Below are 15,647 nucleotides of genomic sequence, written 5' to 3'. Positions count from 1 at the left end.
GTGCGGCCAGAATTTGAAGCTGGCTTTAGACTGTGGACTCACATAATGGGTAAATTACAGGTTCTGAGATGAAAGACTCACCTCCAACATTTACTGCTATGTGACCTTGGGAAAATCATTTGACCTCAAAGGCTCATCTGTTAAAGGGAAAAAAAGTACTGAGCCAAAGAGTTATTGTGAGGGTGGGGTAAAACAATGCATGTCAAGAATTTGCGCCAGTGCTGTGACTTGATGCGAGTGCTCAGTAAATCTTATCTGGGGTTGTTATTCAGGGAACCATTTCCCCCTCTGCGCAGGCCTGGGACTTCAGCGAAGGATGACCTCGGGAACCGTGCGGTGGCCAGCTCTCAATCTGGCCCTGCACTCAGGGGACCACTGCCGCCCGTCACGTATGTTATTGAGAAAATGTTACCGAGAAACGTGAGAAAAATGTTGTTCCTGCTCATCAGCACAAGGACTTCCAGACCAGTCCCGCCAAGCAGCATCCCCGACGACCGCAGGTTTTCCACTCTGTACGTGGCGCCCTTTCCAAGCCGTCCCCTCTGCCTCAGCAGAGGGAGCAGAAATAAAATAGTCCTGAATCCAGAAGGCAAGTCCTACTTGGTCTCCAATTCACTTATCTTGACCGGTGAAGAGTTTAACTCTAGGACTATGCCAGGCACTCTCTGGATGGGCTTCTTCTCCCTGTTCATAAAGTCACAAAACTGTAAAAGCACAAAGGGTGCATCTTACAAGCTCTTGTCAGCCTAGCTCCTCGTTTCTCAGTTCAGCAGGTGGAGGCCCTGAGTGTCAGCGGCTTGCCCAAGCTCACACAGGAGCTGGCGCCAGAGCCGAGATTGGATTCTGATCCCAGTTCCTCATTTGATTTCCTTTTCTTTCCACCCTTCCATGCTGTCTATCCCTGTCTTCTCTCACTGATTTAGGTATAACCTCATTACCCTGCCAAGGGCTTCACTCCCAGTGTGGGTCAGGGGTTGGTGCTTCCCACAGAACCCAGCTCTGGCCCGTCCTCCTCTTGCTCGGTCTTGCTCACACACCTTCACCATCCCTTCCCTCTGCCCCCAGACAGATTTTCCACCAGGTGGGAATAATGGCCTGAAACCGCCTCATGGCCATCGGGGCCTAGAGTAGGGGTGGGGATGGGTTAGGAGAACAGAGAACACAAGCTCAGTGACTCCAGGATTGCTGCGGACTTAAATACCACTGAGCCTGGTGGGTTTATCTCCCAAAACACCTGAGCTGCTCAGTGAAGAAAGCCACCGTTTGCCCCTCCCCCTTGTGTCCTTTCAGGCCATCAGTCACGGCTGGGAAGACCTTCCGGCCGCATTGCTCTCACCTCCACTTCAAAGCAATTGGTGTATTGCTGTAGGTCAAGCATTAACAATCTCTGTAATCCTCCTTTAAAATTAGTCCTCCGAGGAGTAATGTGTTCTCAGACACACTTTGGTGTGTTACTCAAACTGATTCTGTCTCCAGCAAGAAGAACACAGAACAGCAAAGTCCTGCTTCCCGCCTTCCTCCTAGTGCCAACGTTATCGTGTCTCCATCATATTCATTTCCTGCCCACTGAGGGCCCGAGTGTCTGGGTGAGGGGGTGGCTGAGTAGGGCAAAGAAAAGAGAGGTGAGGGTGTTCTGAGGACACGCTTCCCGTCTCCCCTCTGAGCAGGTGTGGCCAGGCTCAGCTACCGGCCCTGCAAGCTGATGTGGGACAAAGATGGCCGGAGCAAGAGAAGACCCCTTGTGCAAGCTGGCATTTCTCCTTAAACTTACCCGCTGCTCTCTTCTCTTGCAGCCAGTAAATCTCAATGAGCCACTTCCTGCTTCAGTGGCATTCTCCAAACCCCTTTTCCTGATAAAATGTTCAGTTAATTAAACGTGGAAAGTCTGTGTTGTGCTGTGTTGCATGCGTTTCATGATATAAGGTGTCTAAGATAAAGAAAGCTTTGAAATCGTTCATCTGGACGGTTTCAGACAGGATGTCACAACCGCCCTGGCGTCCAATCTTATTTTCCCGGGGACGTGCTTACTCGTAGAGCGTGCAGGAGTTTCACTGTATTCTTAATTGCTCCTTTCACCTTTACACAATGGTCTTTTGACAATAATTGCATAACCTTCTTGGGTTTCTTATTCCTGGCTTGACAGCCAAATCTTCCGAACTTAAAATTATTGAGGCTTTCTAATTTTTAGTCATTTTGTGGTTTGTGTAAACTGAGGTTTGAGGAAATTTGGCAATAATAATACCTTGCATTCCACTACTGAAAATGCCATCCTGAGGTCACACGTGACTACCTAGTCTCCAAACTCAAAGGCATCTTCCCAGGCTCTGTCAGTTAACAGTTGACAATGACAACAGAGCCAAAGTAAAGCAGCTCCAGCAAACAGTGGGAAATCTAGGAGAGGGGCCTCAAGGCACGGCTGTTTCCAGGCTCCACCAGTGTGGTTATTATCCAGTTTCTCTCCATCTCTCCCTCCTGTTCTCTGCGTTGGCCCTGTTCACACAAGGACTGTTTCCCTGTGTTCTCGAGACGCCTCCCAGAGCCTCTTGTTTATACCCTCCCGGAAGCAAAGCACAAGCTCCTCGTCTGCTCAACCTGACAAGAGTCTTGGGCTCTGCTCTCACTGAGCACAATTAGTCAGCTTGGGATAGGTGCCCCTGCCTAAATCCACCAGTGTGGCTGTGAGGACTTCCTGCCATGACCGGCAGAGCCTAGGTGAGCAGGTCAGTCCCAGGGCCAGGGGTTCCATCAGTTCCACAAAGGCAAGTGTTCTGAGAACACACGTGGAGGATTTCCCGCCAAAGAGATTCTAGGGACTGTTACCAGAACAAGGATGAGAACAGATGCTAGGACAGCAGAGGTCCACCATACTCTCCAACCTTTCCACGGCATTCCAGCTTGGTGCCCTTCTGGAATCCCACATCCCTGCCCTCCCTCACACAGTGCTCTCGGGTCTCCCCTCTTTCTGACTGCTCCTCCTCTGTCGCCTCTTCCTCCTCCTCCCTGTGAGGAACGGGGGTTCCACCGTTGTCTAGCTCTATCCCCCCAGCTTAACCACATGGAGTTCAGACTCAACTGGCCACCACCTCCTCTGTGCCTTACCCACCCTGTTCCCTCGACCTGGAACGTCACCCCTCCTCCCACCTCTCATCTCCACATGTTCATGTCCTCTGTAGCCTGGTTCCAACATCTCTTTGTGAATCTTTCATATCTAATTTTCTTCACGGCAGAAAAAAACTCTGCCTTTCCTCTAAACTCTTATTCTCCTCTCTCAAAGGAAGAATTTTCTGTTTTATATGTTCTGTTAAATAATGACATATGTATGTGGGTCACCATTGGCTCTTAGCTCCTTGAGGGCAAGAATTTTATCTTTATCGCTTACTCCTCTATCCAATTCCCCTCTACGGTCAGTCCTTACAAAGCCGGTATTTGTTAGATAAATGTGTAGGGTGCTTCCCATTTTATTAAAGTGCATTCACATCCCTCACATATTTGCTTCTGAAAGCAAATCTAGAAGGGAAGAAGTATTGTCTTTATACATGAGGAAACTGAGGAACCAAGAGGATAAAAGATTTAACCTGGAGGCCTCTAAGCCAGTTTTATGGAAAAGCTGGAAGCAAAAATCTAGCTCCTTAGATCTAGGATAACTTGCTATTTTCCAAGAAAAACTTGCTGGTATGTATTATATCATTAAAACCTGGAGAACAGTTGACACCACTTTCAAACAGATTAAACATTTCACTCTGAACTTTCACTCTCTGTGTCTGCCAGTTACTAGAACTGTGTGATGATTTGCTCCTCATATAGTCAAAGAACATTTAAAGGAAATCCAGATCAAGTGCGTCTTTCTGGGGTGGGCATTCTCATTGCCGCTGCTGCTGCCGGAGGTGGTTTTTCAGCCTGTCTCTCCCGGGCCCCCTTCCCTCCCTCTTTCTCCTTCTCTGTGTCTTTTGGGACAGACACACTTCTCATCAAGAGAAGGGATTAAGTGGGTTTCTTTCCCCAAAGCGCCTTTTCTTATAAAGGAAAACAAACATCTGTCACTTTTAAAACTCCAAGATCTTTCCCTTCCAGTGACTCAGAGACCTGGAGGTACCCTTGGATTCAGGGCGACAGAACATTCGAGGTCTCAACCGTGCTGGTCTCCTGTTCTCTCCGGGCCTTGTGGCGCCAGCCCATCCCTCCCGGGGGTGGAGCCGGCATTCCAGGCCAGTTCCCTACCCCGGCGGGGACACCTGGGCTGCGCACTTGCCCGTCGTTTGGGGCCGGAGCCGGAGCTTGGGGACTGTCCTGGGGACCGTGCAGGAGGGCCAGCCCCGCGCGCCGCCCGCAGCCCGTGCGCCCCTCGCCATGGCGGCGCCGTCGCGGCTCCTGATCCGCGGGGGTCGCGTGGTCAACGACGACTTCTCGCAGGTGGCGGACGTGCTGCTGGAGGACGGCGTGGTGCGGGCGCTCGGCAGCGACCTGCTGCCGCCCGGGGGCGCGCCGGCCGGGCTGCGGGTCCTCGACGCCGCCGGCAAGCTCGTCCTGCCCGGGGGCATCGACACGCACACGCACCTGCAGTTCCCCTTCATGGGCTCCCGGTCCAGCGACGACTTCCACACGGGCACCAAGGTACCCACTCCACGCGCCCTCCACGCCGGTATGCCCGCGGGGCCCTCGGGCAGGTCCGAAGCCGAGCCGCCTCGCTCCTGCGCAGCGCGGAGCCACTGAGCGGGCAGGAGCGAGCCGCGGCGATCGAGCGGGTGGAGAGCTGGGATTAAGATTCCCCACGCTGGGCCCCTTCATCTAGGGTCCCTTCTCAGTGGCATCAGCCCGGCTTTCACTAAGCCAGACGCCCTCTACTCCTCCCTTGGGTCATTTGACAAGTTTAAGGCAATCTATTCCCTCACTATTTCCCTACACCCAACCCCTCATTTTCATTGGTGTTCTTGGAAGTCCACACGTCTTCCAGAGTATCTACAGAATGTTTTTGGTTAAGTCGGCACTCCCAGCCATTTCTCCCCATCCTCCATCCCCAGCCGACACCAAATGAAAAATCCGTTCGGCTTGTAGATACTGCCTTGACTCCAAGTTAGCAGTGTGTGGTGGTGAGAAGTGGGCTTCCAGCCACCAGGTCCACAATCTTTGCCTCCACCCTCCACGAGAAAAAATGCAGCCCTCATAAGGCTTTCCAAGAGAAATATTCCAGAAATGGTCTCCCAGCATTCACACTCCACCAAGGTGACCCGGTGGAGTCTCGGAACTGCTTGCCCGGGAACATCAAAGACAGATCTTGATTCTTCCTGCTTGAGTACTCGACGCGGTAGGAGGATCAGATCACGGATCCCCAGGTGCGAGACGCTTGGGTTTCTCTAGATACAGAGGCCTAGAGGCTCAGGTCGCTGAAAAGAAGCTTAAATGTTTCTCCAAGGCTCCTGAGAACGAGATGGAGACGACCTGGGCAGTCTTACAGCGACATAAAGTTACAACTGCCCTCTCAGCACTTCGGCTGAAGCCAAACCCACACGCCCTCCTTGAGGCTTGCATTTGGGGCGGTGGTGAGAGAAATGGCTCCTTCCGAAGGGGAAGCGTTGACATCCGTAAGGCCCAAGCTCTCAGGAATGTGCCTGAGGTTTTTTCCGGAAGGGAAACAAATGGGGCTATTTAGTCCGGGTATAGACTGTGCAGGCTTTCAAAGCAGTTTTGACGATGTATCGTTTACCCTACTGAATTTCCAACATTTTTTTAAACCGATTTTTACTCTCCCTTCACCTCCCGCCTCCAATGTTCCCCATCCTCTATGACTGACCAGAATGTTTAACAGAAAAAAAGAACGATTTGACTCAGAGAGAAGGCTCTGGGACCGGCTTCTCATATCAACATTTGGAAAGCTTCCCCTAGTTACTAATTACCAACCTTTATCATCAGGGCAATGGTCAAGGTGTTTCGTAGGACACATCATTATTTGTTTTGAAAATCGAATATTCATTTTTCCCTTTTGCTAAAGGGTCAAATTTGCTTAATTTTAACGAACTTATTTTTACATCTTAAACAACATTTTCAGATATCAAAGTGTTACATGATTATAGAAAATTGGGAAAAAATGATAGGAAAGTAGAAAGGAGAAATATTACCCATAATGTCCTACTCAGTGACAGCCAATGTTTTGCTGTGTTGCCCTTATGCTTTTTAATCTGCTTTATTTACATAATTGAGAGTGTATCATGCATGTGTGTATGAGAGTGTGTGTCTACCTATATATATAAAATTTTGTAGCCTGCTGTTTTCAGTTAGAGTACACACACTTTCTGTTATCACAGACTCATCATTAACAAAGTTAATGGGAGAGCATTCCACTGACACCCCCCATTTCCAGATGGGGAGCTGCTATTTCTGTCCATTAAGTTGTCAGCCCACTGGCATCATTTCCCTTCTCTCATCAGGATTCCAGAAGAATCAACAAGAGGGGTTAGAACGCTGTTGGGGAGGGACATTCCCTCCCTTTCTCAAGATTATCTGTGTGTGCTCCAAGGCCCTGGGAGGTGGTGCTTGGTTTCTGTCTGTTCCTTGGCCATTCTGCGATTCCTAGCATGGAGAGATTCACAGTTCTATACTGAGAAGGCAGGTCTTTGTAGCAACAGACTATTGTCTGTTGTCCACATCTGAAAGGCCTTATCAGCCAGCTGATTCTCAAGGCATTTTTATACGTAAAGCTAGTAAAAACGTTAACAAAAACATGTTTTGGGGGCCACCCATGGCACAGCAGTTAAGTTCACACACTTGGCTTCAGAGGCCTGGGGTTCACCAGTTCAGATCCCGGGTGCGGACCTACACACCCGTACTTTGTGTACGCTCTTCAAGCCGTGCTTTGGCAGCGGTCCCACATATAAAATAGAGGAAGATGGGCACAGATGTTAGCTCAGGGCTAATCTCCCACACACACACACAAAACTGACTAAAAAATAAACAAAAAACAAAAACATGTTCTTCATGAGCTTAGCATCTTAAGCAGAAAACAACGTGGTCAGAGATATTAAGGTCAAAGATTTAGCAAATATTAAATTCAGGTCGAACATTAAATAGTATTCAGAAAGGGGCAAAGTTGCAAAAGTTATTCCAAAATTGGTGGGTTGGATCCAGGAGACAACAGTTCCCACCCAAGAGACAGATGAGGCTCCCTAAAAGGGAAGCTCACGGGTATAGAGAGAAACGTGAGCATGAGAGTATTGGCCTGAGTTCTGAAAGGAGGGCATTGTGGAGTTATTTTGGCCTCTTTTCTAGAGTCTTCACAATAATTCCCAAGGCAATGTTGGCGGAGTTTCTGGTTTGGGGAAATAAGGACAAAGAATCTTTTGTAAATGCTGGTCGTATCATACATTACACTTGAAAAACACCTTGTTAATACTGTTAAGTAACATTTATTTTATCAAGCACCTGCTGTGTACCAGGCCCTGTACTAAGCTGCGCGTTGTCTTCCAACGATCCCAGGTGCCGTTACCCACTTTCTGCAGTTGAGGAAACTGAAACTTAAGTCACTTGCCTAAGGTCACACACCTGCTCAGCGACTGAGTGGCTCTTCAAATTCAGTACTGCCCGCCATCGCTAGAGCTCTTACCTTTCTGAAATGACTATTAAAAAAATGTCTAGTGTTTAGATTTGTCAGAGTGGCAAGTGATGGATGAAAAAGCTGTATAAGTTGCATGCTAATGTAGATGTCCCTTCTCAAAGACAGAGTCATCCTGAAGAAATACCTTCCCAATACTGGAGGCAGTGAAGGTCATCAAAATAAATACACATCACAGGGACGAGGTTTGTGAGGCATTTGTACATGCATTTATAGCCACATCGTCTCTAAGGGTCCAGAAATGGGTACCATAAAGTAGAGTGATGTATTATATTTTCAGGAGATGGGCCCCCCAAATTAGACCAATAGCTGTTTGCTTTCTGCATCCACCAGGCTGAGCATTTATAATATCTGACAAATAGAAAGGATACACTTTGTGGTATTCTATTTACTGTATTGATCATTAGATTGTGATGGAACCCACTTTCAAAAATGAAATATAGGTCAACCAAAGGTTACATATTTCGTAAATCTAATTCATGTCAGAGGTTGGTTTAAAGCCTATAATTGATTTACTTAATTACAGGTAAAAGCTTTCTACCTGATGTAACTAATGGAAATAATGTTCTGCTGTAAGGAAATCATATTTCACTCTGTTGGTCTATGCTAGTGGTAGAGTGGTCTTCCAATAATTCAATATCTGTGTGGAAAGACAAAGGGATTTTTTTATTCAAATGGATATTGTGAATTAGATAAACTTGAAGGAATTATGACTTGGCTTTTCCTATATCCTGTGATAAGAGAATGAATTATAAGAGCTGGGCCAGTTTTCAAATATATATATATTTATGTTCAGACATATATGCAGCTTGGAGTGAGTGGACTCACATTAAAAACTTGGCAGCATCTGTAGCTGGCAGAAGGATCTTTTTTTTTTTTTTTTTTAAATTGGGAAAACAGGCAGAACACTTTTTTTGGTAAAGGACAAAAAGTCCTCAAAATTATCAAGACAGGAAATTCATACTTTGCTCTGGAACTTTCTGGGAAGATGACATCAAGGTGATTACTTATCATCAGGCGGTGGAAGATGTATGATTAAGCACACATTTACGGTTGTATTTATAGAGCTTCCTCGCCTTGTGGAAGAGCTGTGCTTCAGAAAACTTGATTGCAAACCAAATCCCTTTTTCGGGTGCTTGCCAGAGTCCCCGGCTGGGCCTCAGACATCGTGTGCACCGGCTGTGTGACCTTGGGCAAGTCACTTCCTCTCTCTGGGTCATCAGCATTTCCTTATGTGTGAAACAATGTGATGATTAGAATAATTTCAGTTAAAAAATATTTTTAAAAGTAGTGAAAGCAATATATATTCATCTTCCAGGACAATGCTGGGGCGTTTATAGTCACTCAATATGTATTAGTGGAATGAGGAAACTGCTTTTTTTAAAAAAGGAAAATACAGAAAAGCATAACGAAAAATAATATTTAAATCACCTATAATTTTAACATTTTGCTTCCTATCCTTTCAGATTTTTCTTTTTTTGCGGCGGAGGGGGGAGGCGGTGTGATGTAAAAATGTTTGTTCCTTCTACCAAGTTGTGCACACTCTTTCATGAGCCTTGCTCATGGGACGTTTCCCCACGACTTTAACTATGGTTGGAGAAGGTGGTTTCCGTGGCCCCATTATCCTCTCCAAGGCAGAGGTGCAGATTCTTTCTCTCTGGTCCTGGAATCTCTTAGGCATCAGGCTTCCATTTCTGTCTGTCTGGGGACATCGTAACCTGGATGTTCCAGAAGCGCCTCAAACTCAGCGTGTTCCAAGCCAAATTTATCTTTCCTTCCAAGTGCACGACCCATTTTTCATCCTCTGTTTCCCAAGCTGTTAACAGCTCCACTCTCATCTTCTCTCTGTTGGACATTTTGGTGGTTTCCAGTTTTGTTTTTTGGTTTCTGCTTTTGGTTTTTTTCGCATGTACAACAATATTGTGGCATAAATCAACCATTCCAGATTCTTGATGATTGACTTAGAAATCCCCCCTCAGAGGGAAATGCCTGGGCCAATGAGTGTTAGATCCATTGTACAGGAGTTGAATGCCTACATCCAGATTGCTCTTCAATTTAAGCTTCCACCAGCAATGCATTATAGTTCCCATTTCACTGCCTCCTAGCTAATTTTGGATGTTGACTTGAAAAAACAAAGTATGCCAATTTAACAGGAAAAACATAGAACGTAATGTTTTTAAATGAGCATTTCTCTAATTGCTACTGAGGCTGAGCTTTGAATGCTCTTGTTGTGTTAATAGCTTGTGTGTTCAACTCTAACAGTTTATAATTCTGTGATTTCCTTCAGTGGCTATTTAGTGATTACAAAGTCAGTCTTTGCACTAATCAGAGGAAGGAAAAACCATCTCAAAGATCGATTTGAAACCACTTGATGTTAAATAGGTTTTGGCCCTACTGAAGGTGTTATGTGTTAAGAATCCTTTCACCATACTTTACCGAATCTAGGACTTGCCTTCTTTCAGTTTTCATACTTGAATTCTCAATGCTTTTCACTCCCACTACTTGTTTTCTCCCTCATTTGTCTAAATTGAGTGTTTTCAGTGTCTGACAGTAGTCTGGAAATCCAGGTTTCCTTAATGATGCTGTCAAAGAAGAAGAACTTTTCCTTTAACCTCTTAGGTTTAGTTCTGAGGGCCTGCAAATTAAACTGATGAAAGACAAATTAACAAAAGAAAAGATAGATTTTTTAAATTCACATACATTCATGCAAGTTCACAGAAAAATGTGACTCAAGGAGGTGCTTAGAATTTGGGGCTTGTGTAACCACCTTAACAGAGGAAGGGGAGGAGAAGGACACTTATGGAAAAACAAATGACTTCTTAACAGGAGAGGGAGTAGAAAGGGCACTTATGAGAAAAGGCAAACGGATCCTTAGGAGAAAAGATAAGAGGTATGAGAGGTTGATGACAAGGTCTATTTAGGTGTGCTGCAGGCTTCTAGTCTCGGGTGATTAGAGTCATCTTCCTGGAAGGGGATTTATGACAACGGAATTCTTCAGGGAGGCTCTGCTTTTGGGCAGGGAAAGAAGTTCAGACAAAAAAGCCTATTCTCAAGTGCCTTCAGCTCAAAATGATTTCTCTGTCACAGTGGCATATTCTAGACCCTGTCACTGCTGTCTAATATGGAATAACCCTAAGCTAAGGATTTTTCAAGTTGATGGTTAGGTTTCATTAATTCAGTCCACAAATATTTCTTGGAAACCCCCTAAGTGCCAGGCATTGTGTTTGGCATTATAGTGACACAAACTGTGGTCTTTGTTTTCAATGGCAGACAAACTAGAGGCATGTGGGTCGCTCATTTATCTTTGCTTTAACACTAAGTTATATGAGGTGGACTTTTGAACTTACAGACTTCACCTTGACGAATTGTGACTGTTCTTTAGTGGACACTGGAAGCCTGGCATTTTCCCCTTTGCAGTCACCAGTCACCATGGCTTGCATCACCAAGCTGGATGTCCGAGAAGGCTGTTTGGCTGATAAGTGAGGTTTGGCAACTGCCTGTCATTTACCCTTCAGCCTCACTTTCTGCTCTGCTTTTCCTATGCCAAGTAACAAGTTGAGGGAATTTTCAGGATGTTTCTTTGCATCTAATAGAGAAATTGCTTATTATAGTGATAGTCATTAGCTCCTGAGCCCTGAGGGTCTGTTTACCCATGAAAGCAAAGACCTTAAAAATTAGCTTAAAATAAGCAAAATGTTATCTTTTTTTAAAACAAGAAATTATTTGAGGCATAGATATAGAAATAGACTGATTCTGTTTTGTTAAATGTGTTAACACTGATTAGGTAATGGGCTCAGGATGAAACTGAGCATTCAGCTTTTCGATGCACTCAGAGTCTACACTGCGTATTAACATTTTCATAGAAGGATCTACGAAGCTACATGGCCAGGGCTAGCAATATTTTTGAGAAATGAAATCTCACATTAACATGCGACTTGCACAACTTTCCCATTTTGCTATTGGAAAAGTGAACCATCATAATTATTCTGTCTCATAACTTCTAGGAGAAATTTATTGGTCTCTCTCTTCCTTTCTCCTTAAACGTTTAAAGAATATTTATGTACCAGGCACTATAACAGGCACAGAACATACAGAGATGAAACTACATCAGTTAAATCAGAATCTCTGGAGGGTGGGATAAAGGTTCCCTAGACGATGCTGTTGTGCAGCCAGAGTTAAGAATCTAGGCAGAGGAGAGGGCTGGGAGGGAAGAGCGTGGGTGACCTGTCTGTCCGAGGTGGAGAAACTCAGAGCTCTCCAAAGAGAGGGCCACACAGTGTCACTAGAGTGAGGTGAGTGAGCAGGGAGGGAGACGACTCAATAGAAAGCTGGGGAGGTTGCTAAAGTTCAGATCATGCAAGGCTTTATAGGCTGTGGAATAATTGTTTTTTCTTCATCCTAAGAGCAAAGGGAAGTCAGTGAAAGATTGAAAGAGCCTAGCTTGGATAGGAACGAGGTGACAAGAAAGAGGCTACTGCTCTACTCCAGTCAGAAGATGAAGGTGACACTGAGCGGTGGAGGCATGGATGCAGGAAGTGAAGAGACTCATGGAGTATCTAAGAGGTCGCCTTGGGGCGCCGGTGGGAGAATATTGCTGATGGACCGATTTAAGGATGTAGGGAAGAAGAGAAATAGATGTCAAGGGTGACTCTTGAGTCTGTGGTTTGCACAGTTGGATGGATAATGGTGTGATTACTAATCCAAAGTTGGGGAGGCAAGGCGACGAGCGTGGAGAGGCAGTGTGGAGGACATCTTTACAAAATGAATGTGCTTCTGGAGTTGGAACATGGACTGGAATCATGAAGTTTGTTTTCATAAGTCTTAGTGACTATGAGAAAGCCAAAATTTCAGCCAAGAGTTTCTCTCCCTAAGGTCAAATGTGCTGTTGGATTTCTTTTTGTTTTACTTCGGTTGAGCAGGTCCTGTGATTGATTTTAGTGAAACAAAGTCACTTGTTCCAGGATGAGCTTAGAAATGAAAATTCAGTAACTCCATAAAAAGGAAGAAAATGCTTGGGATGCTTTCAATAATGATTTACAATCTGGTAAACTCTTAAATAAAATCACGTGTTGTGTAATATTATGACCCCACTGTTGGTGAGAGTTTAATCTCAATTTGTGTTCTATCACATTTGCACCTGAGACAGCGCATGCTCTCCTGCCCCCAAAAGAGGCTTTTAGATAAATTGAATGGTTTTCAAGGGAGAACAGCCAAAGTAATTAGGAGCTGAAAGAATTGATTTATGAGCCAAGATTAGAAAAGGTAAATGCATTTTGTTTGTCTAACTGACAAATAAAAGTGGAGCGAAGTCCGTCAGCAGTAAAAACAAAGGAAACGATTAGATTTCGTATAGAAATATGAAAGAAATTTTCACCTTTTACTGGTTCTCCCTCCCATCCCTAACCTCCCTTCATTCTTCAAATGTTAGGTAAATCCTGATGAACATTTCGTAAAGCGAATCTAGAAGCATCTGTTGTTAAAAGCAATTAAATGAATACTAAAAATGTCTAAGGTGGGTTAGGCATGTGATGTTCTCATCACTTGGTTTGCTGGTTACAGTTGATTATCCCATGGGTAATAGGTGTGTGGAGGTGAAGAAACACTATTATAGGGGCCTTCCTTGTTAACTCTTTTAGGGGCATATTATTTTAATAGCAATTGTCACAAGGATGAACGTCAAGGGAGCTTAATAAAACTGCATTTCATTCATGAATTTACAATTCAGAGTTTGATGATGCTTGTTGTGTTTTGTATGGCTTTTGGTTTCCTAAATGCTTGCTTCATTTTACCAACCTATGCATTGCTTCAAGTAATGATTCACTGATGACCTGGGGCAACAGGCTGGAAATCAAGCTGGAGATCATATTAAATGGAAGATGGATAAGGAGGAATGGCCTGCCTGAGAATGAGGGCCAGAGTAGGCTGAATGTAAGACCTCCTACTCAAAGTATATATCTTCCTCCTTGTTACCAATGAGAATTTACCAGCTGTGTGATCTTGGAGAGTCATTTGACATCTCTGAGCCTCAGTATTCTCAACTATAAAATAAGAAAAGAAATTCCTGCCTCTCAGGTCTGTAGCAAGGCTTAATTAAATGAGCTAATGTGTATAGGATGCTTAATCCAGGACTGGGCATTTGAACAAGCTCCTCTTTCAAGAAGCGAATACCTCCCCGGAGGAGCAAGTCTCCTTCACACCTTGGGGGGTCCACTCTAGTTGGGATCACAGATCTGCAGCTCTGGCACATGCTCCCTGGATCCAGTGGAAAGAAGGGAACATTTCAGGTCTTGAAATAATATTTGGGGATTTGAGGTAACTTCAGGGAGCGAAAGGGCCCTGGGTAACTAGGAAGACCAGAAGAGGCAGGGCAAAGAAAGAGGTTCAGAGCAGGCTGGGGTACAGACGGTGCCTGGCAGCCAGTGGCCATTCTCTGGGGTGGCGACCAGGATCCCTGCAGCAAGTGGCTAATGCCCCAGTGGTTTAGAAAAAGGCAGATTCTATTTTTCACCCATTTGCCCACCCTGGGCCAGGCTGTCCTCTCCCATTGACTACAGTTTCTCTAAATTTGTTCCCATCTTGAGAGTGTGGAGAGAGAGGAAGAGTGGGGAGGAGAAACAGAAGAAGAAAGAAAGAAAAGTGGCTGCTCCCTCCTCTCCCTTTCCTGCTCCTGCTGAATTAGGGAGGTGGAGCGTTTGTGATAAATCCTTATTCAGGAGCTTTCAAATTGTGACCCAGGAATTGCAATCTGCTGTCATTTTAGAAGATGACCCTTTTGCCATCCCATTCTTCAGTCTAGTAAGAAGGCCACCAAAAGTCTGTGGAGGTAATTGATTAGTATATGCAAGTGTTTGTATCATATATATGTAAAATGTTTTTTTCTTCTTATAAAAGTTACACTTTGTTATAGAAAATTTAGCAAATATTGAAAATAAAATTTGAGAGGAAAATTAAAACAGTGTACAATCGTGCTATCCAGAAACAGCCACCGTAAATGTTTCATTTTGGCTCAGTACTGTTTTGTTTTCATGCTAAGTGTTGGCATGTTCTGGAACATGTTACTATGGCTCACGTTCTCATGTCTCACTTCTTTCTCCCTGGTCATTTCCACCAACCTCAAGACCCCTCTGGCATCCTCTCCAAGGGGACTGCCACATCGTTCTCCTGTCCTCGATTGCTCTTCAGCATCGGGTCTGCCTGTCTTTCTGTCTGCAAATACACAGCGTGGACATGTGCCCAAGCGCCTCCCACTCAGGATGTTCCACACTGAGCTCACGCTCCCTTTAAACACCAGACCTACTCTGCTCCTTTGTCCCCTCATCTGCCACCCTCTTCGTCAAAATCAGCTCATGGAGGATTCCCATCGCCCCTGCAGCCAACCAGCCACTGCCCTGCCTTCCTCCTCTGGGAACCATCGCTTTGCACCGTCCCCGGTCATCTTCATTCTGCCCTTTACCACTTTCTGCTGAGCTGCTGGCTCTCCCTCATGGGCCCCTTCCTCCTATGAGCTTTCCTGGTGCTGTTGGCTGTTCCTAAAAGCACCAGCTCTGAAGCCCAGTGACCTGGTCCCAGTCCTGCCTTTGTCACTGTGAGACTTTGGGCAAGTTGTTTGATGGAAATTTATTTCAAACGACTTGTTGGCTATTACGAACAACGCTGCTCCAAATATTTTTGTACAGGTTTTTGTGTGGACATGTTTTAATTTCTCCTCTACCTGGGAGTGGAGCTGCTGGGTCATATGGTAACTCTACATTTAACTTTCTGAGGAGCTGCCAAACTGTTTTCCAAAGTGGCTGCACCGTTTTATTTATATTTCCACCAGCAGTGTGTCTAGTTTCCCCACAGCCTGCATGTTTTACACTTTTAATATGCAAAGAATGGAAAGAATAGTTCTTTATGCTTGATTTTCTAGTTCAGTAGACACTAAAAAAGCACTTTCTTCTAACACTTTAACAGGACTTTCAATTAGAAAAATGCCCTTCGTCCTCCAGGGATGTCTGTGGACTTGGGAAGAAACTTTAGGAAGGAAGAAAGTGGGAAGATTAAA

General features: G+C 45.1%; 1 protein-coding gene across 2 annotated transcripts in view; it reads left to right on the top strand.

The window, feature by feature from the left end:
• Positions 1-3,828: 3,828 nt before the first annotated feature.
• DPYS (dihydropyrimidinase) overlaps positions 3,829-15,647 on the top strand; it is a 76,685-nt gene continuing 64,866 nt past the window's right edge. The window contains exon 1 of one of the 2 annotated variants that reach the window (XM_003365613.5): positions 3,829-4,611. In XM_003365613.5, the coding sequence (XP_003365661.3) occupies positions 4,348-4,611 (264 nt within the window). In that variant the 5' untranslated portion in view covers positions 3,829-4,347. The remainder of the gene's footprint in view (positions 4,612-15,647) is intronic. The other variant, XR_011421334.1, reaches the window with a different exon arrangement.

This window comes from Equus caballus, chromosome 9, assembly GCF_041296265.1.
Source record: "Equus caballus isolate H_3958 breed thoroughbred chromosome 9, TB-T2T, whole genome shotgun sequence".
In the NCBI taxonomy this organism is placed as follows: Eukaryota; Metazoa; Chordata; class Mammalia; order Perissodactyla; family Equidae; genus Equus; species Equus caballus.
The sequence above is the reverse complement of the archived record's forward strand: the minus strand, read 5'-3'. Positions and strand labels throughout refer to the sequence as shown.